We start from the raw sequence: 27,863 nt of genomic DNA on the forward strand, positions 1-27,863 counted from the left end.
ACCTGATCCACTACACACCACAATCAACTGCTGTGCAACCTGATCCACTACACACAACAATCAACTGCTGTGCAACCTGATCCACTACACACCACAATCAACTGCTGTGCAACCTGATCCACTACACACCACAATCAACTGCTGTGCAACCTGATCCACTACACACCACAATCAACTGCTGTGCAACCTGATCCACTACACACCACAATCAACTGCTGTGCAACCTGATACACTACACACAACAATCAACTGCTGTGCAACCTCATCCACTACACACAACAATCAACTGCTGTGCAACCTGATACACTACACACAACAATCAACTGCTGTGCAACCTGATACACTACACACAACAATCAACTGCTATGCAACCTGATACACTACACACAACAATCAACTGCTGTTCAAACTGATACACTACACACAACAATCAACTGCTGTTCAACCTGATACACTACACACAACAATCAACTGCTGTTCAAATTGATACACTACACACAACAATCAACTGCTGTTCAACCTGATACACTACACACAACAATCAACTGCTGTTCAACCTGATACACTACACACAACAATCAACTGCTATGCAACCTGATACACTACACACAACAATCAACTGCTGTTCAAACTGATACACTACACACAACAATCAACTGCTGTTGAAACTGATACACTACACACAACAATCAACTCTTGTGCAACCTGATACACTACACACAACAATCAACTGCTGTGCAACCTGATACACTACACACAACAATCAACTGCTGTTCAAACTGATACACTACACACAACAATCAGCTGCTGTGCAACCTGATACACTACACACAACAATCAACTGCTGTGCAACCTGATACACTACACAAAACAATCAACTGCTATGCAACCTGATACACTACACACAACAATCAACTGCTGTGCAACCTGATACACTACACACAACAATCAACTGCTATGCAACCTGATACACTACACACAACAATCAACTGCTGTTCAAACTGATACACTACACACAACAATCAACTGCTGTTCAACCTGATACACTACACACAACAATCAACTGCTGTTCAAACTGATACACTACACACAACAATCAGCTGCTGTGCAACCTGATACACTACACACAACAATCAACTGCTGTGCAACTTGATACACTACACACAACAATCAGCTGCTGTGCAACCTGATACACTACACACAACAATCAACTGCTGTGCAACCTGATACACTACACACAACAATCTACTGCTGTGCAACCTGATACACTACACACAACAATCAACTGCTGTTGAAACTGATACACTACACACAACAATCAACTGCTGTGCAACTTGATACACTACACACAACAATCAACTGCTGTTCAAACTGATACACTACACACAACAATCAACTGCTGTTCAACCTGATACACTACACACAACAATCAACTGCTGTTCAAACTGATACACTACACACAACAATCAACTGCTGTTGAAACTGATACACTACACACAACAATCAACTGCTGTGCAACTTGATACACTACACACAACAATCAACTGCTGTTCAAACTGATAACACACATAATCTAGGTTACAGACCTACACCATATGGAACACAGTGTGAAGAGACTAAACATTATTTGCTACTTTTTCTCAAGCTCTTCTAGTTTGATAGCTAGTTTGATAGCAGAATACATTATTAGTTAGGCTACTTATTCAGTTCCATGGAGACAATAATGTGAGGCCACGGATATATAGCCGTGCCTGCCGCCAGCGAGTAGCCGTTCCATTGGCTTTACTGCGCTGCCGTCGTGTGGAGATATTTGGAATGACCGAAACTCAATTTTCTATTTTAGGCCCCAAAATGATGTTGACACACACGTAAAACTTGTTGATTTGTGTGCTCTAAACCGTTGCAGTTGTGATTCTATTAGATTGACCTAATGGTGTAGTGTTTGATCTAGGAAATATGAGATTGAACCCTTTGGAATAATTTGACCACTATTGAATAAATGTATCTCTCAAGAATATACATTGTTGAATAAATGTGTTGATGCATAATGGGATATTTGGCAAAGAGGTAAGATGAATAGCCTAGAAGTTGAATAAATTCATCCATATGCCTATCATTTTTGTTATACAGAAATATTATTCAATGATTTAAAGTTTTCAAATTTAAATTGATTTAAAGCTGCAGCACGAAAATGAACTCACTACTGCAGCGTTTCCCAAACTCGGTCCCCGGGACCCCGAAGAGTGCACGTTTTGTTTTTTTGTCCTAGCACTACACAGCTGATTCAAATAATCAACTAATCATCAAGCGTTGATCATTTGAATCAGCTCTGTAGTGTTAGGGCAAAAATGAAAACGTGCACTCTTCGGGGTCCCAGGGACTGAGTTTGGGAAATTCTGCACTACTGTAAATTGCTCTGGATAAGAGTGTCTGCTAAATGAATACAATGTATGTGTGAAATGTTGGCTTTTGGCTGGGCTCCCCGCTTGTGCCATCAAACCCCTGCAACTTATCCAGAATGCTGCATCCTGCCTGGTTCTCCCATGTCACCCTGCTCCTCCGCACACTCCACTGGCTTCCAGTTGAAGCTTGCATCCACTACAAGACCATGGTACTTGCCTAAGGAGCAGCAAGAGGAAATTCCCCTCCCTACCATCAGGCTACGCTCAAACCCTACACCCCAACTCAAGTACTCTGTTCTGCGTCTTCTGGTCTCTTGGCCCTCCCACCACTAAGGGAGGGCAGCTCCCGCTCAGCCCAGTCAAAGGTCTTCTCTGCCCTGGCACCCCAATGGTGGAACCAGCTTCCCCATGAAGCAAGGACAGCAGAGTCCCTGCCCATCTTCTGAAAACATCTGAAACCCTGTCTTTTCAAAGAATACCTCACCCCCATGTAAAAATAAAATAAAAGCCTTTTGTGAACTGACACTTCCAGTTGACTTTTTCCCCCTTATTTTTGAAATGCCTGTGTGAGATACAAGTTTGATGTGTTTTTACAAATATGAGTTTCGGATGAGTCAACAACATTATTTGGCTAAGAGAATATGAACTTTTAAAAGTGAGGTTTTCACTGGACAGTTACTTTAATTGACAAGAAACTTTATTAATGAACGTTGTTAATGTTAAAATAATCTTCCTTTGTAAACACATGGATGAATTTGATGCTCACTCAACTACCACTAACGCTATAGTCCTCGGTCAGACGATGAGAAGCAAACATCAGACAGTACATGAATTGCGGTTCCACACAGGGAGATAAAGTCAAGCACACAGAACTCACCATCATGATTAGGGAGTTGGGACCAGAATTAGAATTCTAGTTCTATGGGTGTGGCAATGTAGGATTTATGTATATAATGTGGAAATATCCACAAATTGACATCTTTGCCTCAGAAGAACAGAAGTTGTCTGTGATTTAATCAAGTATCTACATGGGCAGCAGGGCTCAGCAGTAGTCTAGACCTACTGCCATAGCAGGCTGTTCTGTTCTGTTCTGTTCTGTGATAATCACCTCCCGGATTAGATGACAGAATATGCTCATGAGATCATAACAGCCATGGTGAATGTAAGTTACTGTAAAAATAAAATAAAAAAAATATTCTGACTTTTCAACCCTTGATGCCACTTCAGTGATCTTCATCATGTGATGTTGTTGGCATGGTAACAGTGGACATCGCACCTGTCAGAGGCTTCAACATTGATTGTAATGTCAAAAAGGAACATTATGGCATCCGCAGTCTAATCGATTCTCAACACTCTAAACACAGACAGCCACTGTCAGAATCTTCTACACCTGGCAGAAATGACTTCAGATAAACTTCTAGACTAACTGTGGATGACTCTGAAATGTAACATGAATGGAGAACGTTACCTAACCCTACCCACCAAGTCGATCACGCAAGTCTTGCTTTTGTTAGCGTACAAAATGATAAGAGGAGGAATTAAAAAGGGATTTGTAAATTGAGATATTAGAGAAGAGTACCAATTATGTAAATACACTCAAGCTAACAATAATATTACTATTTTGTTTAAATCTCAGGTCAGTTCAAGAGGTCAGGGAGAGAGGACGGGGAGAGAGGACGGGGAGAGAGGACGGGGAGAGAGGTCGGGGAGAGAGGACGGGGAGAGAGGACGGGGAGAGGTCGGGGAGAGAGGTCAGGGAGAGAGGTCCGTTTATACTTCCCAAGCCCAAACCCATGCACAGATTCAGACTGAGGCAAAGAAACTCGGAAAGATAATAAAACGGAAACTAGATAAGAGACCGGTCAAGTTACGGGTTCAGCAACTGGTCGTTGCTCAAACTAGGGCAAAGGCTCAAGAAGAGGATGTAGCATGCCAACTGGCTGACCTTCGCAAGAAGGCACAGGAACTGACTGACTGTCAGAAAGTGGTACATGCACTGGTAAATGAACTGGTACACAGGCTAAGGATAAGGCTGAACTTAACGATGAGTGTCAGGAATGGGTACTGAATGTTGGTTTTATTAAGGGACTGACGACAAATGCTGAGATGAAGAAAGTGGAAGTGGAATAGCCACAGGCTCTGGCTAAGGGTGCGTTCGTAAATTCACTCTGGTGATCTACTCTGATTTCGGACCACTCTCGTCTGAGTGTGCCAGAGCACAGAATAATTTATGAATTTACGAACGCCTGTTAAATATGGCTGGTGTCAGTAAACGTTGGCAAAAAAATGTAATTAAATTGTTGCCAGCAGCACAGTTACAGTCACCAACTCTTGAGATAACATGAAATCAGCCTAACCAGCTCTGCTGAGGGGAGTAAAATGGTCAGAGTGAGGTGTTTTCTCATTTGTGCCTCGAAGTAGCTAGCAAGCTAGCCAACGTTAGCCAGTTAGCTTGCGTGCTTGACTGCAGTTGTAAGGCCAGAACCCTCTGATCAACCCTACTCCTCGGCCACAGCGTCCAGTGTGCGCTCTGAACCCTAGAGAGCGAAACGCTCCGAATTTACGAAAGGACAATCTGACAAAGCTCTGAATTTATGAACACCCAGAAGGCACTTTGAGCACACTCTGGCACCCCAGATTGAATTTACGAATGCACCCTAAGTATATGGAACGTTGGCAGAGACGGACACCGGCTGAGAGACAGAAAGAAGAACAGGAAGGAGAAGTTGGATGCTGTGTGAAAGAGATGGGAAGAAACAATGCAACTGTCACTGTGGTGGCAAGCTATTTTAACAGAGTGGACCCAGAGCAGTACGAGGACTACTTGAGGCATGTAAATGCCATACCTGGAGGACCCACATTAGGCCTACCTGACCTGGGGCCCACCCCTAAAGGGCCAAAGGTGTCCAGGAAGAGGACCAGGGATTCCAGCTCTGTGAGATGCCAGGACAGCTCCCTTTCAGAGTGAACCTCTAGGCCTGAGAGGAAGATGAGATGAGGGAAGACAACTGATCAATGGATCCTACACTTAGGCCTATGGGTTTAAATAGAAAATAAACATCACATTTATGGAAGCTACCTACTTAATTATCCTTATGTTTCATTATGATCACTTGAGATTAAATATAAATACATTTCTCTTCCATTGTAGATGTACTATGTTGATACTGGTAGATAGGAAATAAGCTTTTTCTGTTTTCAATTGTTTCAATAAACACTTTCAAGTTTTTGAGAAAAACTGTTTGCAGTTCACTATAAAGCCACACGGTGGCGATAGAGTCAAGCATACGGATCTCAACATCAGTGGTGGAAAAAGTATTCCATTTTCATACTTCAGTAAAAGTATAGATACCTTAATAGAAAGTAACTCAAGTAAAAGTGATTCAGCCAGTAAAATACTACTTGAGTAAAAGTCTAAAAGTATTTGGTTTAAAATATACTTAAGTATCAAGTAAATGTAATTGCTAAAATATACTTAAGTATGAAAAGTACAACTATAAATCATTGAAAATGCCTTATATTAAGCAAAGCAGAAGGCACAATTTTCTTGTTTTTAAAATGTATGTATAGCCAGGGGCAAACTCCAACACTCAGACATTATTTATAAAAGATGCATTTGTGTTTAGTGAGTCCGCCAGGCCAGAGGCAAAATATGACAATTTTCCTGTCCTTCTAAGCATTCAAAATGTAAAGAGTACTTTTGGTTGTCAGGGAAAATGTATGGAGTAAAATATACAGTATTTTCTTTAGGAATATAGTGAAGTAAAAGTAAAAGTTGTCAAAAATATAAATAGTAAAGTAAAGTACAGATACTCCAAAAAACTACTTAAGTAGTACTTCAAAGTATTTTTACTTAAGTACTTTACACCACTGCTCACCATCATGATCTGCTCATCAACAGCAGCCCACAAGTACATTAGGTATAGCAGGCTACACAAATGGCCAGCGGTGGAAAAGGTACTCAATTGTCATATTTGAGTAAAAGTTAAGATACCTTAATAGAAAATGACTCAAGTAAAAGTCAGTCACCCAGCAAAATACTACTTGAGTAAAAGTCTACGTCTAAGTATCTGGTTTTAAATATAATTAAGTATCAAAAGTAAATGTAATTTCTAAAATAAAAAAAGGAAAAGTATAAATAATTTCTTATTCATTCAAGCAAACCAGAAGTCACCATTTCTTATTTATTTATGGATAGCCAGGGGCACACTCCAACACTCAGACATGAATTACAAATAAAGCATTTGTGTTTAGTGAGTCCGCCAGATCAGAGGCATTGGGGATGACCAGGGAGGATCTTTTGATAAGTGAGTGAATTGGACCATTTCCCTGTCTAGGAAATGGTCCATTTCCCTGTCTTAGCATTCAAAATATAATGAGTACTTTCGGGTGTCAGGGGAAATTTACGAGTTCAAAGTACATTATTTTCTTTACGAATGTAATGAAGTAAAAGTATAAGTTCTTCTAAAATATAGACACTAAAGTAAAGTACAGATACTAAAAAAAAAAAAGACATTTTTTTATACACAGTCTACAATACTTTTCGGGGTAAGCACCATAGTTCATATTCTGTATATAACGTCTTTAACGCAACTTTTTGCTTGGTGCTGGGACTACTGAACTGGTTATTGGATATAATATTTGGCTCATCTTTACTATTGACACGGATACAGGATAGATAAGACTTTATTAAAAGGAAATCGCTAATGCAGTTCACCAATAGACTTATGACTACAAATCCCAGCACAACCCCTCACCGTCGCACCTTCAACGGGCGGGGCTTATGGCTACGTTCATATACTAGTAGGAACTAGGAAACTCTGACATTAATGACTTGCTTATTCGTTGAACGCGGCACGTGTATAACTACAACCAGTTTGGAAGTCGGACATTTCCAAGTTTCCTATTTCTGACTAGCACTTGAACCCGGCCTTGGGATGGTTGTGGGGGTTGTAAAAAAATAGTTTGACAGGGTTTGGCTGAAAGAAGACAAGGGGGCGGTAGTAAGCGAGTCCGACGTGTGTATGAATCAACATTGAACTTACTTTTTTGTATGTCCACCACACCGCGCGGCGACTTGATATGTATGCGACGATTCATTTCCGAAAAGACAGCAACAGCGCATAGTACTACAGGATGTCGCGGATAATTTCAACGTTTTACACGGGGAAGCACGACTAGCACAGTAACACCGCAACGCGATTCATATTTAAAAGGTATAATGCGAATGGTTAGAAGAGCTCGAATTCAAACAAAATGGAAACAATTTAGAATCGCTGCGGCATTCCATGTAGCCAGAAGGACTACTGGGGTACAACATAGCTGGATAGAGAGCTAGTTATTAACTAATATACATGCGAAGTTACATATCAGAAAAGCTCAAACAGAGCCTGTAGTAAGCTGGTTGAAACTACTAGTTCGTTGGTGTCCCCAGTTACCAAAGAAGACTGAAGAAAATACTGAAATATGCTACGGAGAAGACTGAACCGTTTGGTATGTATGACAGCAATACACGTGGCTAGCCAGCCACCCGGCACTCAAGTTTATGCGGCATGTTTGGTAGGTAGCTATAGCCAGCTAACGTTAGCCGAATATAGCTAATCCAGAATATAGCTAGCCAACCGCCTCTTGCTATTCTGTCAAGCAATTATCAAGATAATATACTGTCAGCAGAGTGATGCTTCTTGCTACCCATGAAAGCATGCTGGCTAGTTTTACCAAAGGTTAACGGTAACTTATTGGCTACAATATTACTACTAAGTTTCCTCTTTTACATGGATCTTTTTGACAGAGAGTAGGCAGTAATTCATCCCTAGGGGATAACGCTACAAGCGATCAACTTTGATAACTCAGTCTCCTCAGATGGTCATTTAAAAACAACTGATCTCAGAGCAGGTTGTCATTACCTTTCTACTTGAATGTGATGTTGAATGATAATTTTCAGTAATGAAATTACTGTTACCCTGTTTCATATGGTCCTGTATTTAAAGAAGCCTCGTGAAATCATCATTGGTTTCTGTTGAACTAAAAGTTACTCAGTATCTGTCTGAATTAAATTTCACTGTTGTCAGCAAATTTCAACCATACGTTTTAATAATGCTCAGTACAAGTTTTATAGTCCTTAAATCATTGGCGGTTGATGGTCATCATCAAAGAAGGAAGCATGGATCAAGCCCTTATTCACGTGCACAGTCACAAGCCCCTGTTAATGAATGCATTTCTACTTCCTTTTTATAGTCCTTCCCTCCAATAACCTGTTGTCACTATTAGGTTTTATCCCCAGAGTCAATGTGAGCAGCTTAGATACTGCTGGTGGAGGAGGAAAAGCAATATAATAATTATGCAACCTGACCCTTTTCCAGCTTCTCTTTAAGTGTTGCCAGGTCAGCGTATAATTCTACCTCCTGAGCTGTTTGCTCCTGTCATTTATTTTTTGTGTGAGCTGTAAATAACATTTTGTGTGTAGCAGCCAGCCACGCTTTCATTGATGCGCATTGTGCTGTAATCTCGAGCTCTGGCTTTCTGCCTTGTAATTCACACCACCCTCCAGTTCGCTCGGGGGGGGGGGTGCGTCGTGGTACATTACAGGAGGGAGGGAGATACGGAGGGAGACTCAATCTGAAGAGGAATCGGGAGCTTCACTTCACTTGACTTGCCTCTGATGCGCTAAAGCCCCGAGTGTCTTCACAAATTCATTAAAGATGGCTGTGGGAACAGAACGAGTGGTGCTGTGCTTTACGTCAGGCGGAAGCTCCAGAGGTTGTAATGCTCTGACAGGAATGCAGAATCCCAGAGCTGTCTTTCATGTTCTCTCAAGCCATTGAAGGTAGCAGCTAGATCTGTGAAGAGGTGAAGCCTGGCGGAAATGTGATTGTTTTCAATTTGGAAACCCCTTCCTTTCCTCAAAGGGAAGAGCACGGACACATCAAGGCATTCCGTCGCCCAGTCTCTGTTCCCTAGTACTGTAGCTACCTTTCCTGTGCCTTGATAGCCAGTCCTCCTAACCTCCTCCTGGGTAACTGGAGCGGACAATGCTAATGTTCTGCATACTGTCTATGCAATCCGGTCACTCAGTTCAAGTACATGGCTTACATAAGGACATTTGTTTTGCTGTTTATCTGTACAAGCACTTCAAAGGACCGCACATGAGAAGTGAATTCAGGATAATGTGCAGGTTTAAGATCCAACTATTTTTGTCTCAATGGTGCATTCTAAAGCCATGATCCTTCCTGCCCTCTCTCATTTCAGTTTCTATTCATTAAATACACATTCCTAGCAATTAGCCTATGAAATTAAGTGCCTTTTTATTCTGGAGAGTTAAACATTTTTTTTAATCTACATTATTTATGAACTTGTAATACTTTCTACCCTAGATACAGTATGACGATTTTCAATATTTTGTCAAAATAGAAAATGGCGACAACTTTAACTTTGGCTTTGACACACCAGTAGAGTTTGCTGGCCGCGAGTATTTGGCATCTCTGAGCGTAATTTGCGAACCGAGTGCGTGTTCAGCCGGTGGTCCCTGAAACGCAGCGTGTTGAACGATCGGCAGACGAACACTAGATCCGCATTCAGTGCAATGTGTGCAAGCATTAAGGGAGCGTGATGGTGATGCAGTCAGTCGTTTGAAATCCACCCCCGGACAGATCTAAAGATGGACACTGCGGGGCTCACTGCGGGGCTCACTGCGGGGCTCACTGCGGGGCTCACTGCGGGGCTTTGTTAACCAACAGTGGCTTTGACCAAAAAAGGACCGCAAATGTTTGTGTGAGGGCCTGAACATTTCAGGAATGTTGTTCCTCCTCTCTCTCTCTACTTCTCTGTTGTGGTGTGAGGTCCATCTAATTGAATGAGCTGCTGCAGTCTCGGGTGTTTTCAGCCCTGTCGGCTGCACCCTCTGAGGGCTTTCACGTTGTAATGTCACATGCACAAGTACAGTGAAATGTCTTTCCTGCAAGCTCTAACCCCAACAATACAGTAATGGATAACAATGTACTACTAAAAATAACAAGCGGGCCCTTGCCTGGCAGGGGATGTTGTCTCGTATCAGGGCTTTCCAGGCGTCAGAAAAGACAACATGCGGACCTAAACGTTAATTCTTTTTTTAATTCACTGAAACATACATTTTGTATTAATTCAATATATTGCTCAGCCTCTACTCTGCTGTGACCTCGGCGCTAACAAGCGGGCCCTTGCCTGGCGGGGGATGTTGTCTCCTATCAGGGCTTTGCAGGCGTGCATGTTAAACAGTCAGAGCCTCGAGATGCTGTGAACCTGATTCTCAGGTCGACTTAGAGAGAAGAGCCTTGAGATGCTGTGAACCTGATTCTCAGGTCGATTTAGAGAGAAGAGCCTCGCGCCGCAGCAGTCCACAGTCAACACACACAAGGATTCTCTCATGATCCAATTCCCCTCCCATCTAAACAAACATAGTTGACTTCTGTGACCTGACAGCCAGTCTCTTGTGTGTAAGAAGAGCTTCTCAGTTCTGCTTCTTCTGAGAGCGATGGTGTTTTGTTTCAGCTGGACCGTAGCTTCTCAGTTCTGCTTCTTCTGAGAGCGATGGTGTTTTGTTTTAGCTGGACCGTAGCTTCTCAGTTCTGCTTCTTCTGAGAGCGATGGTGTTTTGTTTTAGCTGGTGCATTCATTGGTTGTTTTGACGCATCACCATCTACCCTGTGACTAAACATAGAGAGGTCCAGGATCCTCACTTACGATCCTGAACACCTATAGTGAAAGAGATGGGGGTAGTTTGTCAAGTGATGAGTGAGACCTGGCTGTACAGACTGGGGGGGCTCCTTGGGAGGAGTTTTTGGGTTGAGTACTCTGAGAGGGTGAGAGTGCCCAGAGGCCACAGTCCTTACAAGGTCTGGGCGGCTGTTTTCAATCAGGAGAGCTGCGTATTGATTAGAGCTGTGCTCCGTTTTGCCGCCATCAGTCTTGAAGACTGGCTGGTGAACAGAAGTGCTTACTCTGGACTTTTCTCCACGCTACCCCTCTCCACCCAATAATGAAAACCCAGCCGCTGGAGCTCATCTGCACCACACACAGCAGGACAGTAAATACATTTAGCATGGGGAGGCGGGGGATAAACGGTAGCAGGGTTTTGGACAGGTTGATGGAGCACAGAGCCTGGCCCTGCGTGACTGAACCTGAGGATATGGAGGGGCATACAAGTAGGTTTATCTGTTGTAACCCCCGCACTCCTCTCACTGCACCTAATGGACAGGCTTTCAGGGGCTGAGGGCAGTGGGGAGAGGTGGTCTGGTGTTAAGTAAGGGTGCCATGGGTGCACCGTTGCTTTTTGTGGCGGTGTTCCATCTCCCGTCTAAAAGCGAGGTTGAATTCTCAGTTTGTACTTATAAATAATTCAATCCACTTGATTTTATTTTAAATTCTCACAACGCTCCTCCTCTTCGGGCCTGCGTATCGGTGCTTCGGTAGCAGCACTTAAAATGCGCTCTCGTCATCCATATATTTATGAAGAACAACCAGAGAATCCTTGTTGCGCTCCATGGCCGGCATTACCCAAAGAGCGTTCGCAGTGAGCTTTGAAGAGAATGTTGAAGTGTGTGTGGAAATGTTTTTGTCAGAGAGACGGAGGGTGGGCGGCGAGGGTAATTAAAGAACCAATGTTTTGCCATCCCAGTTATTAACCATAGTCACTGACACGAGAGAAACGGCAACCTCTTCACATGGGTTTGAGTGTCGGTTGACACACACTGTTGGTAACGCGCACACACACTTGCGAGCAGCCCCCCACCCCCACCCCCACCTCCAGAACAAACACTTACGCCAGGGCAGCCGGCAGCACTCAGCGACGGGTAGAAAAATGAGTCCCTTGACCCTAGTCACGAATGACTGGGAGGGAGGGAAGGAAGGAGCGGCCCCCTTCACACCAATCATGTCCTGCAGCACATAGGGAGGAAGGAGCGGCCCTATTCAAACCAATTATTGCCTGCAGCACATAGGAAGGAAGGATCGGCCCTATTCAAACCAATTATTGCCTGCAGCCATACAGATGTTTGAATGGCAATTAGTCAGTAGCTTGAATTATGAAAGATGACATCAGAACTGCTGCAGCTGAGATGCAGATTATTTGTAATTTCTTTTGAAAGCTCGTCGGCATTAAGATGTCAGATACCTCCCGCCATATCGGATGGCTCCCTGCGCCTGACGTGGCGACGGGATGAAAGCCAGTGCGTAGCACGCTCAGTCCAGATTAGTTTAGTCACAGCCATACAGTACACGTATGCAAACGAGAAGGGATCTGTGTACAGCAGCAGTACTACAGGCACCTGAACCAGTCGTTGTCTTGGTGCTGCTCGTACCATTCCCCCACCACGCTGTGTAGTAATGTTCTGAATGTTTGATATACTTCCATTCATAAAAAAATAAAAAATAAAATAAAAACAGGTACAGGGCTGCCTGCAGGTTGAGACTTGTGAGGCTTGTACATGTTCTTGAGATACACACCTTTCCTTAGAGGGGTCATATTAGTGTGTAGCTCAAACTGTTGGGACGCTGCAGTCAGAAGTTGTCAGATCGGCGGTACCGACTTCAGACGTGACACTTGTGGGGATCGTTGATCAAAACCACCAATGTTCGTGAGACTCTTACAAAAAGGCATTGCTTCTTATGCTGGGCATCGTTCACAAGTGATTATATATGTGGTAGGCTCATCTTGTCTTTACATGTACTAAATAATCAAATGCCCCTTTATCGCAGTGGGGAGAAAATACATCTATGCACTTAAATAGCGAATGGAGGACACTTTTCCCGTGGTTCATTTTGATGCCAGCCAGGTAGGCTATACTCCTGTTGTAAAGAAAAGCAATGTGCTTAATATTAGGAAAGTTGAGAAATGAATATAGTAGGCCTAACCTATAGAAAGCTGATGTTATCCTGTTTTGAGGCCATCGCTCTGTTTTCTCCCACCATTGCATAGCCTATTAAAATGGGCTCTCATGAAGTGTTTGATTAGATTTTCGACCACATTTGCATTGAGTGATTAGAGGAACAATAGAGCGCTGAGTACCAGTCAGTTAGCATCTTTGGTAGACTACTAATGACCAGCAGCAGCATCAGAGCTTGGAGAAGCCTAATTACTGTGACTAAACGCTCACATGGAATTTGACAGCCTTCATGACTCCTGACCGGTGGAGATACGGTCCCAGCAACAGCCCTCCGCAACAGCCCTCCGCAACAGCCCTCCGCAACAGCCCTCCGCAACAGCCCTCCGCAACAGCCCTCCGCAACAGCCCTCCGCAACAGCCCTCCGCAACAGCCCTCCGCAACAGCCCTCCGCAACAGCCCTCCGCAACAGCCCTCCGCAACAGCCCTCCGCAACAGCCCTAGGTGTGTTACCCTCCCATAGGGTGCTCATATTAGTTTGTAGGCCAAACCATTCGGATGCTACAGACGTTTTCGTGAGAAGCCCGATTTTCGAGATGTCTCATGGTCTGACAAACACCGCTGTCTTCTCTGCCACCTTTCACCACAGATGCGGAAGGCCGCCATTTGGCGGATGTGGGAATTGAGACGCAGCCCATGCAAAAAAAACGCGTCTCTATCTTAAACAGACAGATTTAGTTTATTAAGCAAATTCGATTTCCGTGGGGCCCTGGATATTGTCCCGAGGGTTAATGCATTCACTGTGCTAAAATCCAAAACCAAGACTTGGTGTATCGCAAGCTACAGTAAGTTTTCCCACTTTCACCTACAGTGTGTTTGTCTTTTGTAAGTGGCTAATATGTTCCTTGTTCTACATGCTGTGACACTCATGGACATGTTTTTGAGGAACAATAATTCCCAATGCAGACTGGACAACCACAGGCGTTGGTCAGCGTTGTTCAAAAATGCTTATTTATTTCCTGTTTTAAAAAAAAAAAACATTTTAACACCCACAGTTTTTCTGCAAATTGTAAACATTTTCACAACCCTCAGCGTGCAGTTTTATCATGACGTCCTCGTGTTAGGCGACGCCCGAGGTAGGAGACTGCATTGCTTTTATACAATGGCACTTGAATTACCCAGCGTCTCATTTGTATTCATACCCTGTATGGACAGTGAATGATGAATGAATTTTAAAAAAAAAAGCATTTCTTGAGTATGGCCACCTGTTAGGGCCTTTATCTCACAACGTGGACGTCTCTGGTCTTGGAAAAACATTCCCATAATCGTCACTTAGCACTTCTGTCACTAGCTTGCTTTACTGGCCTACTGTGTTCAGCTCCAGATGAATCCCAAAGTAAGAAGCTGTCTCCCCCTCCCAAGTGTAATCCCGGACAGTACACGGATGGTACAGTACGGAACACTGTCTGCTACTGGAACAATGGGCCTTTTCCATTCAACAGTAGCTCCTTAGGACTAACCAGTCCTCAATTCAAGTTGCTGTTGTCCTATTAATAAACATCGGTGCTACTCGGCACTGTCTGCGAATGGCAGTCAGGAGCGCCTTGAACTACAATGGGCCTTTGTGTGAACCAGTGATAGTGGTGACACAATACTGTCATGATGGTACGATGTCTCTTAAAGTCACGACAGTCTGAACTGTTGGCTAATTTTAGATGTGAAGTTTGAAGGGTAATGTGACTAGGTGAATGTGAGATTGAAACTGAGTTAATAAGAGCGTAAGCAGACGAGAGAGAGAGGGCGAGAGAGGAGAGTGCCTGCACTAGCACTGCAGTGACTAACAGCATTGGTGTTTTGTGTGTGTGGTCTGTTATGTGCTCACTGTTAACTAGCAGATTAGCTTTATTTAGCGGTTTTCGCTGTTGGTCATCCTGATTTTCTTGATGAATGTCTGTTGGCATTACATCTGGAGCATTGAAATCGATAGGCTACTTGTGTTTCCAAAATCTATTCTTGACGTACACAGTTCAGTCCGTTTGTGTGCTCTTGGCTGTTTTGGTTGGGTGCTTGACGTGTACACATTGTACCGTTTCCATCTGGTTCCCACGGGGGTTTCCCTGTGTGCTCCTGTGGCTGAGGCCAAGTAAGTACCGTGATAATATCGAAGCGGGTGTCGTTGCGGCACGTGCAGGGCGGTCAGAAGCGGGTGACGTTGGGGCACGTGCAGGGCGGTCAGAAGCGGGTGTCGTTGGGGCACGTGCAGGGCGGTCAGAAGCGGGTGTCGTTGGGGCACGTGCAGGGCGGTCAGAAGCGGGTGTCGTTGGGGCACGTGCAGGGCGGTCAGAAGCGGGTGTCGTTGGGGCACGTGCAGGGCGGTCAGAAGCGGGTGTCGTTGCGACACGTGCAGGGCGGTCAGAAGCGGGTGTCGTTGCGACACGTGCAGGGCGGTCAGAAGCGGGTGACGTTGGGGCACGTGCAGGGCGGTCAGAAGCGGGTGTCGTTGGGGCACGTGCAGGGCGGTCAGAAGCGGGTGTCGTTGCGACACGTGCAGGGCGGTCAGAAGCGGGTGACGTTGGGGCACGTGCAGGGCGGTCAGAAGCGGGTGTCGTTGGGGCACGTGCAGGGCGGTCAGAAGCGGGTGTCGTTGGGGCACGTGCAGGGCGGTCAGAAGCGGGTGTCGTTGGGGCACGTGCAGGGCGGTCACAAGCGGGTGTCGTTGGGGCACGTGCAGGGCGGTCACAAGCGGGTGTCGTTGGGGCACGTGCAGGGCGGTCAGAAGCGGGTGTCGTTGGGGCACGTGCAGGGCGGTCAGAAGCGGGTGTCGTTGGGGCACGTGCAGGGCGGTCAGAAGCGGGTGTCGTTGGGGCACGTGCAGGGCGGTCAGAAGCGGGTGTCGTTGGGGCACGTGCAGGGCATGAAGAACTGTAGTTGGTCTCCAGTGTTCCCTCTCTCCATGCCCTGCACTTCACACCTCATTAAACCAGTAAGTAGGAGATTTCCTTATGAGGCTTATACAGCATCAGCAACAAGCTTAGGACTGCGTTTCACAATGGAGGACTAGCTGTATTAGATCTCGTTTTGAAATTGTTCCAACAGACCTGTTTCTGTAGCAACCTACAACTCACGTCCACACTGCTTTGCTCGTTTGACTGCAAAATTAAATTCGCCGTGTCCAGGCATGTGGTATGCAAACACAAATCCAGAGACGCCCTCTGTTCTGCAGAATATGCTTTGACCGAGCTGACCTCGACAGCACCTGCAGTCACAGGCTTTTATTTTGTTAGCGTACATCATGATATCAGGGCCCACTCTGCCCCGAGCTCCACAAGCCACTTGTCATGTTCACTCACTCACAGATACCAAGTGACAACAGCCAGTATCCACTTTGAGGTTGTATTCAGGTGCTCATTGCTTCTGCTTCCTCTATTCTCCTACTTGAATTGAGCAACCCAGCACCCACCAACCAGCCTTGTCTGTCAATTTCACTTGGAGATTCAGGCCTGGAAAGCAGCAAGCCCCTTTCTTTCTCTGGCCAGTTGATGTATAATTTAAAGTATCTCCTCCAGTGCTAATCATTTGTTTTGTGCGAGGGTAACTGTGTGCCTGTGTATTGTTTTGTGCAAGGGTAACTCTGTGTATTGTTTTTGTGTATGCGGGTAACTGTGTGCCTTGTGTTGTGTGTTGTCAGTTTGGCTCGAAGAGGGCTTGCCTGCCCCTTCACCTGGACACCCAGGTTGCTGTTGGCATTGTGGATTGCAGTATGGCTGTGATATGCACCATGCCACTCGTCTGCTGGTTCTCTAGGAGTAGCTCGCCCCTGCGTGTTTTGCATCGTGGTGGTGGCCGACTGCCAAGCAGAGATGGCTTTTCCGGGGGGAGGGTGTTGCTGCACATGATGGAGATGGAGGTGTCTTTAGTGTAGAAAATGTACTGTATTATACACCCATATGGTAATCTGATTTCTAAAGGTGAACAAAATTCCAACCAGACATGATGGAAGCTATTCTAATAGAATTGTCATGGTTGCATCATCCTGTTGGCTAACCACACTGGTTGTACTGACAACATGGTCAGAAACGTCTGTCCCAAATTTCACATCTGATGGCTTGTCTGTCACGCATGAGAGCGGCATCAAACCGAAAACCACCTACAAGTGCAGTTATCTCGCCAGTTCATGTTTTGAGAGGAACCCCTTAACCAGAACTCAGTACTAGTCAGTTCCTAGACGTTTTGCCCGTTCTAGCTCTCGGAAAAGAGATGTGACAGGACACGGTGTCGTCAGACTGTGACCTTATCATCCGGGGTTTGGCAATGACTGAAGGCAGCATTCTGTTGCCTCCGCCTTGAATACCATGTATTTTTCCTCGACGTACCAGCCACTTCCTGTTTAACAATGTGTGCCTAATTTCCTTTAAAGCATAATCTAATAATGTAAAGTTGGGAGCTCTAGTCAATCATCTAATGCACTGTTTATTTCCCAGCAGTTGAGTCTCGCCTCAACTCAGTGTTCCATGTTTGTTTTATTGATCCCCATCGCTCTGTTGTAGCTAATGCATTTTCATCGAGCAGGAATCTACTGTCAAACTTTGACGTCCTGGCACTTTCACTATAATTTTGCTTTTGCAGCCTTCCATTATTGGCTTTGAACTGCCTAGTTTGTCCTTTGACTAAGAGGCAAAGAATTCCATCAATTTGACTTTTTCCTTACATTAGCCTTTCCTGATATAGCTTGGCCTCGGCTGCACTGTTTTTGGAGATGAGTATTGCGATCACGTAACCGTGCAAAAATGAATTTGGCCCTATGGTCTGACCCTCATTATTTTACACTGACATTCCCTCCTAAATCGATGACCATTCAACACAGCTGTTCTTATCTATTGGACCCCAGGGAGTTCTCATTGGACCTCTTCCTCTTTTTAATATGCAGTTTAATTTAAGGCATGATTTGTATTCTATGAAGTGTCTTATGTTTCTGTTAAACTGTCCCAAATGTCCGCTTCCATGAAATCTAGTTTGTGGCTGGTTGTTCAATAACTTCTTCATTTGTTTAAAATCCCCAGTCAGTGTTGGCTTACTGTGGCTGTAACCTTGAGGCAGCATTGCAACGTCGTCGCTCTCGCGGTTAATGACTCCCATAGAGAGAGACTGTCTCAGATGAAAAGTAGGGTAGCAATGGGTAATAACTAACCTACAGTGGTCTCTGGCTGAATGGGGAAACGGGTCTACAGTCGAAGCCAAAGGCACTGAGAACATTTGTATTCTCTGCTTCAAGGCTAATTTGTTTTGTAAAATGTTCCTTTATTTGCAGTGTGAAATTTGCATTGTCCAGGGAGGGTAGTTGTGTGTGTGGTCACTTAGTTTCTGTGCTGCCTGCTTTTACTCAACCTTCTGTCATTAGGGATGCATTATGTGTTGTCTTGTTCACAGCTTTCTCAATCTCTAATGGTCTTATTACGATGGAAGCAGGCATTTTTTAAGTGTACTTCACTGAGTTCCTGGGGAGAAAATGATCCGAGTGGAGGGTCCCTCGGAGGGAGAACGGTTGAGAATAAGATGCGCTTCTTTTGGAAAAACCTGTATGTGTTTTTGTCCTTGGAACTGGTTGTGCTTCCTCCCCCCTCACTCACTCCCCTCATCGCCCTGGCACTCCGATCCATCCAGTCTGTCCTGTTGGAGGAGTGCTATGCTGTGCCCGGTGGGCAGTGCATTACAGGTTCGACAGCTACACTGAGGTGTGAACAACACTTCCTCTCTCTCATGCCTGACAGAGCATTATGCAATCACTTGGCTCTTCCCAGACTGGGAGACAACAGGACTGTCTGCATCTCAATTTCTGCAGAGGGAGACATTTGCCTTTTGAAATCTCACTCCGCCTTTAACGAGAAGCATGTTGTTCCTCATGTGCATAGCTAATGAGGCGCCCTAAACTCAAGTCTGTGCTTTGCTCTAACCTGTCCCCGGTACAGTCGGTGGACACCTCAGTGTCTAGCTGGCTTTTGTTCACATTTCACAGGCACTGTGGCTTTTGGTCCGTGATCAGATCAGCTGTCTGTCGGTGGCGTCTCTGACAGACTGCTGTCAACGCCACACATGGCCCCAGGTCTACAGATCGTTTAGCTGGAGCACCTTAATAATTCACTTCCTCCGTAATGGCTGTGGAGCTTGTGCTTTTAACCAGGCAGGAACACCTCATGTAGGCTTTGGGGGGCTGTTGTTGAGTGGAGGTGCTATAAGAGAGTGGTTCTGAAATAATGGGTCTCCTCTCCAGTTAAGGGATGGGGAGTATTAGTGCGTCTTCACTCCCTGTCTCATCTGTTCTCATGGGGAGAAGGTGGTGCCCAAGACCACTGGAGAGAGAGAGAGAGAGAAAATGGCCTTGATACATTTGATACTCCCACTTGGCAAGCCTGCCTGCCTGCCAGTAAAGTCCCAGATTGGCTGTAGTCAGGATACAGGAAAGATATTGACTGTCTAGCAGTGTTCTTCCTAAACCTAGAGATGGGCCTAGGCTGTGGGGGAGAAAGTCTTCCTTACACTCAAGCTCTTACCCTGTGTTTCACCCAGACTGCCATTTTTAAGGAAGATGAAAGCACAATTCTTTCAGAGTACAGGTGATCTTGTGCTGGAGGAAACCAGAAGGCTGGTTCTGCCTGCTGACCCTGTCTACCAAGGTCTCCCATCCTTGCTCTGTCTTCTCGGGTCATGTGAGAATTCATAGGGCCTTGGTCAGCAGAGCACAGTGCATTGAAATGACTTGGCCTTACCTGCGCTGCCTCTTCCTCCTCCTCATCAGTCTACATCTGAACAAGCGATAACTGGGCCCATAAATCTGGTGTTAGCAGCCTCTTCTCCCCAGAGGCAGCACTTTATAACTGGCTAATCATCGACTGTCCACCTTGGAGGGAAGAAATGAAACTCATTACAGGACTGGTGCACCCTCCATTTTGGCTCGTTGACCCATGTAATACTTTCCTTTGTCCCCCGTGAAACCTTAGTTTGCGTTCAACAGTTTTTTTTTTGGTGTGCCGTTGCTTTTGAAGTTTGCAAAGAGCTTTTGTAATTATTTTCTGCACCTCCGACTGGATGATATTATATTATGATTCATGGCCTTGATTTTGAATTTATATTATAGACTTGAAAGACTTAAGACTTCAAAGTTAAAGAAATTGAAGTGGTTTTCCACAACCTAATTTGTACTGTGGTGGAGGTGAGAGCAGTATCGTTCTTTCACTGATTTGTACTGTGGTGGAGGTGAGAGCAGGATCGTTGTTTCACTGATTTGTACTGTGGTGGAGGTGAGAGCAGGATCGTTGTTTCACTGATTTGTACTGGGGTGGAGGTGAGAGCAGGATCGTTGTTTCACTGATTTGTACTGTGGTGGAGGTGAGAGCAGGATCGTTGTTTCACTGATTTGTACTGTGGTGGAGGTGAGAGCAGGATCGTTGTTTCGTTGATTTGTACTGTGGTGGAGGTGAGAGCAGGATCGTTGTTTTGTTGATATGCACTGTGGTGGAGGTGAGAGCAGGATCGTTGTTTTGCACTGTGGTGGAGGTGAGAGCAGGATCGTTGTTTTGTTGATATGCACTGTGGTGGAGGTGAGAGCAGGATCGTTGTTTCGTTGATTTGTACTGTGGTGGTGGTGAGAGCAGGATCGTTGTTTTGTTGATTTGTACTGTGGTGGTGAGAGCAGGATCGTTGATTTGTTTTGTACTGTGGTGGTGAGAGCAGGATCGTTGATTTGTACTGTGGTGGAGGTGAGAGCAGGATTGTTGTTTCACTGATTTGTACTGTGGTGGTGAGGGCAGGATCGTTGTTTTGTACTATGGTGGAGGTGAGAGCAGGATCGTTGTTTTGTACTGTGGTGGAGGTGAGAGCAGGATCGTTGTTTTGTTGATTTGTACTGTGGTGGATGTGAGAGCAGGATCGTTGTTTCACTGATTTGTACTGTGGTGGAGGTGAGAGCAGGATCGTTGATTTGCACTGTGGTGGAGGTGAGAGCAGGATAGTTCTTTCGTTGATTTGTACTGTGGTGGAGGTGAGAGCAGGATCGTTGTTTTGTTGATTTGTACTGTGGTGGAGGTGAGAGCAGGATCGTTGATTTGTACTGTGGTGGAGGTGAGAGCAGGATTGTTTCGTTGATTTGTACTGTGGTGGAGGTGAGAGCAGGATCGTTGTTTTGTTGATTTGTACTGTGGTGGAGGTGAGAGCAGGATCGTTGTTTCGTTGATTTGTACTGTGGTGGAGGTGAGAGCAGGATCGTTGTTTCACTGATTTGTACTGTGGTGGAGGTGAGAGCAGGATCGTTGTTTTGTTGATTTGTACTGTGGTGGAGGTGAGAGCAGGATCGTTGTTTTGTTGATTTGTACTGTGGTGGAGGTGAGAGCAGGATCGTTGTTTCGTTGATTTGTACTGTGGTGGAGGTGAGAGCAGGATCGTTGATTTGTACTGTGGTGGAGGTGAGAGCAGGATCGTTGTTTCGTTGATTTGCACTGTGGTGGAGGTGAGAGCAGGATCGTTGATTTGTACTGTGGTGGAGGTGACAGCAGGATCGTTGATTTGTACTGTGGTGGTGAGAGCAGGATCGTTGATTTGTACTGTGGTGGAGGTGAGAGCAGGATCGTTGTTTCACTGATTTGTACTGTGGTGGTGGTGAGAGCAGGATCGTTGTTTTGTTGATATGCACTGTGGTGGTGGTGAGAGCAGGATCGTTGTTTTGCACTGTGGTGGAGGTGAGAGCAAGATCGTTGTTTCGTTGATTTGCACTGTGGTGGAGGTGAGAGCAGGATCGTTGTTTTGTTGATTTGTACTGTGGTGGTGAGAGCAGGATCGTTGTTTTGTTGATATGCACTGTGGTGGTGAGAGCAGGATCGTTGTTTCACTGATTTGTACTGTGGTGGAGGTGAGAGCAGGATCGTTGTTTTGTTGATATGCACTGTAGTGGTGGTGAGAGCAGGATCGTTGATTTGTACTGTGGTGGAGGTGAGAGCAGGATCGTTGATTTGTACTGTGGTGGTGAGAGCAGGATTGTTGATTTGTACTGTGGTGGAGGTGAGAGCAGGATCGTTGTTTTGTTGATTTGCACTGTGGTGGTGGTGAGAGCAGGATCGTTGATTTGCACTGTGGTGGTGGTGAGAGCAGGATCGTTGTTTCGTTGATTTGTACTGTGGTGGAGGTGAGAGCAGGATCGTTGTTTTGTTGATTTGCACTGTGGTGGAGGTGAGAGCAGGATCGTTGTTTCGTTGATTTGTACTGTGGTGGTGAGAGCAGGATCGTTGATTTGTACTGTGGTGGAGGTGAGAGCAGGATCGTTGTTTTGTTGATTTGTACTGTGGTGGTGAGAGCAGGATCGTTGTTTTGTTGATATGCACTGTGGTGGTGAGAGCAGGATCGTTGTTTCACTGATTTGTACTGTGGTGGAGGTGAGAGCAGGATCGTTGTTTTGTTGATATGCACTGTGGTGGTGGTGAGAGCAGGATCGTTGATTTGTACTGTGGTGGAGGTGAGAGCAGGATCGTTGTTTTGTTGATTTGTACTGTGGTGGTGAGAGCAGGATCGTTGTTTCGTTGATTTGTACTGTGGTGGAGGTGAGAGCAGGATCGTTGTTTTGTTGATTTGTACTGTGGTGGAGGTGAGAGCAGGATCGTTGATTTGCACTGTGGTGGTGGTGAGAGCAGGATCGTTGTTTCGTTGATTTGTACTGTGGTGGAGGTGAGAGCAGGATCGTTGTTTTGTTGATTTGCACTGTGGTGGAGGTGAGAGCAGGATCGTTGTTTCGTTGATTTGTACTGTGGTGGTGAGAGCAGGATCGTTGATTTGTACTGTGGTGGAGGTGAGAGCAGGATCGTTGATTTGTACTGTGGTGGAGGTGAGAGCAGGATCGTTGTTTTGTTGATTTGCACTGTGGTGGAGGTGAGAGCAGGATCGTTGTTTCGTTGATTTGTACTTTGGTGGAGGTGAGAGCAGGATCGTTGTTTCGTTGATTTGCACTGTGGTGGTGAGAGCAGGATCATTGTTTTGTTGATTTGCACTGTGGTGGTGAGAGCAGGATCGTTGTTTCGTTGATTTGCACTGTGGTGGAGGTGAGAGCAGGATCGTTGTTTTGTTGATTTGTACTGTGGTGGTGAGAGCAGGATCGTTATTTTGTTGATATGCACTGTGGTGGAGGTGAGAGCAGGATCGTTGTTTCACTGATTTGTACTGTGGTGGAGGTGAGAGCAGGATCGTTGTTTTGTTGATTTGTACTGTGGTGGTGAGAGCAGGATCGTTGTTTCACTGATTTGTACTGTGGTGGAGGTGAGAGCAGGATCGTTGTTTTGTTGATTTGCACTGTGGTGGTGAGAGCAGGATCGTTGATTTGTACTGTGGTGGAGGTGAGAGCAGGATTGTTGTTTTGTTCATTTGTACTGTGGTGGTGAGAGCAGGATCGTTGATTTGTACTGTGGTGGAGGTGAGAGCAGGATCGTTGTTTTGTTGATTTGTACTGTGGTGGTGAGAGCAGGATCGTTGTTTCGTTGATTTGTACTGTGGTGGAGGTGAGAGCAGGATCGTTGTTTTGTTGATTTGTACTGTGGTGGAGGTGAGAGCAGGATCGTTGTTTTGTTGATATGTACTGTGGTGGAGGTGAGAGCAGGATCGTTGTTTCACTGATTTGTTTCGCTCCCCATGCGTTAGATGTGGACTACATCTTCATTTACTGACTTTGGAAGTTATGCACAAGCCATCTTTGCAGTGGACTTGAAGAATGTTTCCCCCTAGCCGACTAAACTCAGCGTCTAGTATGGGTGGTCTGGAGCGCCATCGCATAGATGTATATATATTTCTTTAAAGACAGATTTTAGCACCCGAAGAATAGCCCGAACTTATACAGAACAATGTCTTCATTTTATGTGACGTCGGAGCTCCAGTCCTCCCACACTAGTCACCTCTCAACGCCATCGAAAACGTTGAGTTGAATGGTCTAATTTCCCCCAGGGTTTAGTCTGCTGGTTTACAGCATTAGGCTACGGTTTACATTTCTAGTCTCCTGAGGTGTTCCGGTGTTGTCTAAATGTCAGCTAAAGCCATATATTTACACACGTTGTATACATGGTTCTGAATTTCTTCTAATTCTGTCTCTCTCTACAGTTTGGTAGGGACGAGAGGAAGGTAGACAGCAGGACCATCTACGTAGGCCACCGGCCCTGTCCCGCCACCGAAGCTTTAATCCCCCCCAAGTTCTGTGACAACAGGATTGTCTCTTCCAAGGTAAGATATACTGCCATGTTTTACCCCGTCGACCTGTGGTCTGCACAACACCGTAAAACGAGTGGACGTTTCGTACCATGCTTGTGTATTTTCATGCTCCTCCCCAATGGAAGGCTACGTTTGCTCGTGGGACCCGTCCTCTGCTCTCTCGACCACGTTCTGCGCTCCCAACTCGGTGTTCGCTTGCGCAGTGATGTTTCATCTTGGTGGACGACCCTCTCTCCCTCCACCTCTTGAATTCTAATTGTCCTCTTCTCTAGCGCTCTCTTCTTCCCCTCCTCCCACTGCCTCCCCGCATGCTCGTCTTCCTCCCCAATGGAAGGCCATTATTTGTCTGTTAGGAGAGCTCCATCTGTGGTGGGGAAATGCACTGCTACTATTGATGTACCAGCAGGTAGGGGTGTCGAGTCAAGCTGTCCCTCTGGCTCTCTGACGAGCCCCCCTAAATCTCTCCCTCCTGTCAGGGCTAAGGGTGTGGGTCTGGCTGGGGGTTTAGATTCATGTATATGAGGATGCAGGGGAAGAGGGAGACAGGGAAGAAGGGGATTTTTATAGTGGTGCAGAGGGTCCCACTGGGAATGGGCCAATCAATGTCGCTCGTCCTCCAGTGTGACCGTGTAAACAGTCGTTAATTACCCTGGCTGTGGTGTTTACACTTCTGCCATGCACCTGCTTCCCATTATCCTGTTCCTTACAACTCCCTCGCCGTTCCTTCCTTCTCCTCTCCCTGCACTATGTTCACTCTCTCCCCTCTCCTCCTTCATTCTCCTCCCTCACTCTCTCCTGCCCTCCCCCCTCACGCTCCTCCTCTTATTACTTTTTCCTCTCTCTCTCTCTCTCCTCTCTGGCAAAATGAAATGGTCCCTTTCTGCTACCATTTGCATTTCAGCACTCTCTCTCTGTCTCCATGCAAATGCGTTCCTCTACACTCCCCTCTCAACAGTGGTGTGTGTCACTGTGTTTTCCTCCACCTGCTTTAGCCTGTCGTGTGGTTTAACTTGCCACCGGGGCGTTGTTGGGCTGTCTCGCGGGGATTTGGCAACATAAGAGTGTCTCGTTCAGCTACTGTGTGGAGTATCCGCAGTCATGCCCACTTAAAAGAAAGAGTGAAAAAACGTAGGCTCTGCTGCCAACTTAAGGTAATCGGCTCTCCTTTCAGGGCTGGGCAAATTTAAGGAGATGTGTCGCTAATCCGAATCATTGGAATATTTGCAGGCCCCCTGAGGACTGAGAGGGAAGACGGGCTCCCTGGGTCTCAGGTGGTTCAGAGGGCAGCACCAACTCAGAGGATGGAACTGATTAATACATCCTACTAGTCCTCTACTGTAAAGAGGTTGAATAAGATGTCAAAGAACTGTAAAATAGTGGTTTCCAGAGACCCAGGATCCAGTGGGTAGGCCTAGATTGTGTTTTTCATTCTGTCGTCATTACATTGGTGCCCTCTCTCTCTCTGTCTTTCCAGTACACGGTGTGGAACTTTCTGCCAAAGAATCTGTTTGAGCAGTTCAGAAGAATCGCCAATTTCTACTTCCTCATCATCTTTTTGGTGCAGGTGAGTTGTTGTTTTATGCGTCTGTGACTCGTTTTGTATGTTGAATATGTGTTAATGTTAAAATGGCTCGTTGGGTATTGTAAAGAGAAACAGAAGACACATACGTGTTCCTGAGAGTCTAATCTTTCAGTGATGGGGTCATAATATGTAGTTTAAACCAATCAAAAAATGGCGCCATATTTGTAGGAAGAAAACAGAAACCACTTTGTTTATTACAGCCACATCTAGAGGCTATCAGAGGTTACTGACGTAACCCTGGTTCTATGAACCTACGCAATTATTTATTTTTTCAGTATCTCTCGCGACCCCTAGTTTGGGAAGCGCTGCTATAGCTTGTTCTCCATCTTTTTTTAATAGTGAGCCAAATGTTTTCAGTACTTAAAAAAAAAAAATCCCAGACTCATTTTAAAATAAATGTCTCATGCTCTTTCGTCTCTGCAGCAGGCATATAGTAAGTAATATGTTTGGAACATCAAATCTCAATCAAATCACAGTATTGAATCGCAATACATATGGAATTGTGAACATCACCATGCATATCATATCGGCACCGAAGTATGGTGCTATATCGTATTGTGAGGTCCCTGGCAATTCCAAGCCCTAGTATGTTAGCCAAACCCAGCCCTGATATGCATTTCATTTTTTTATACCAAAAAAATATATCACACACACACACAATTGAAGTCGGAAGTTTACATACATCTCAGCCAAATACATTTAAACTCAGTTTTTCACAATTCTTTACATTTAATCCTAGTAAAAATTCCCTCTCTTAGGTCAGTTAGGATCAGCACTTTATTTTAAGAATGTGACATGTCAGAATAATAGTAGAAAGAAGGATTTATTTCAGCTTTTATTTCTTTCATCACATTCCCAGTTGGTCAGAAGTTTACATGCACTCAATTAGTATTTGGTAGCATTGCCTTTAAATTGTTTAACTTGGGTCAAATGTTTTGGGTAGCCTTCCACAAGCTTCCCACAATAAGTTGGGTGAATTTTGGCCCATTCCTCCTGACAGAGCTGGTGTAACTGACTCAGGTTTGTAGACCTCCTTGCTTGCACACGCTTTTTCAGTTCTGCCCACACATTTTCTATAGGATTGAGGTCAGGGCTTTGTGATGGCCACTCCAGTACTTTGACTTTGTTGTCCTTATGCCATTTTGCCACGGCTTTGTAAGTATGCTTGTGGTCATTGTCCATTTGGAAGACCCATTTGCGACCAAGCTGTAACTTCCTGACTGATGTCTTGAGATGTTGCTTCAATATATCCACCTTATTTTCCTCCCTCATGATGCCATCTATTTTGTGAAGTGCACCAGTCCCTCCTGCAGCAAAGCACCCCCACAACATAATGCTGCCACCGCCGTGCTTCACGGTTGGGATGGTGTTCTTCGGCTTGCAAGCCTCCCCCTTTTCCTCCAAACATAATGATGGTCATTATGGTCACAGTTTTATTTTTGTTTCATCAGACCAGAGGACATTTCTCCAAAAAGTACGATCTTTGTCCCCATGTGCAGTTGCAAACCATAGTCTGGCTTTTTTATGGCAGTTTTGGAGCAGTGGCTTCTTCCTTGCTGAGTGGCCTTTCAGGTTATATCGGTATAGGACTCGCTTTACTGTGGATATAGATACTTTTGTACCTGTTTCCTCCAGCATCTTCACAAGGTCCTTTTGCTGTTTTTCTGGGATTGATTTGCACTTTTCGCACCAAAGTACGTTCATCTCTAGGAGACAGAACGTGTCTCCTTCCTGAGCGATATGACGGCTGCGTGGTCCCATGGTGTTTTTACTTGCGTACTATTGTTTGT

The 27,863-nt window shown here is 45.3% G+C and overlaps 1 protein-coding gene across 5 annotated transcripts in view; it reads left to right on the forward strand.

Moving 5' to 3' along the window:
* Positions 1-7,283: 7,283 nt before the first annotated feature.
* LOC106611735 (phospholipid-transporting ATPase IG) overlaps positions 7,284-27,863 on the forward strand; it is a 79,578-nt gene continuing 58,998 nt past the window's right edge. For 2 of the 5 annotated variants that reach the window (XM_014212259.2, XM_014212255.2), the window contains exons 1-3: positions 7,284-7,895; positions 24,384-24,503; positions 25,966-26,055. In XM_014212259.2, the coding sequence (XP_014067734.1) occupies positions 7,869-7,895; positions 24,384-24,503; positions 25,966-26,055 (237 nt within the window). In that variant the 5' untranslated portion in view covers positions 7,284-7,868. The remainder of the gene's footprint in view (positions 7,896-24,383; positions 24,504-25,965; positions 26,056-27,863) is intronic. The other 3 variants (XM_014212257.2, XM_014212258.2, XM_014212254.2) reach the window with 3 other exon arrangements.

The sequence above is a fragment of the Salmo salar genome, chromosome ssa09 (genome assembly GCF_905237065.1).
Source record: "Salmo salar chromosome ssa09, Ssal_v3.1, whole genome shotgun sequence".
In the NCBI taxonomy this organism is placed as follows: Eukaryota; Metazoa; Chordata; class Actinopteri; order Salmoniformes; family Salmonidae; genus Salmo; species Salmo salar.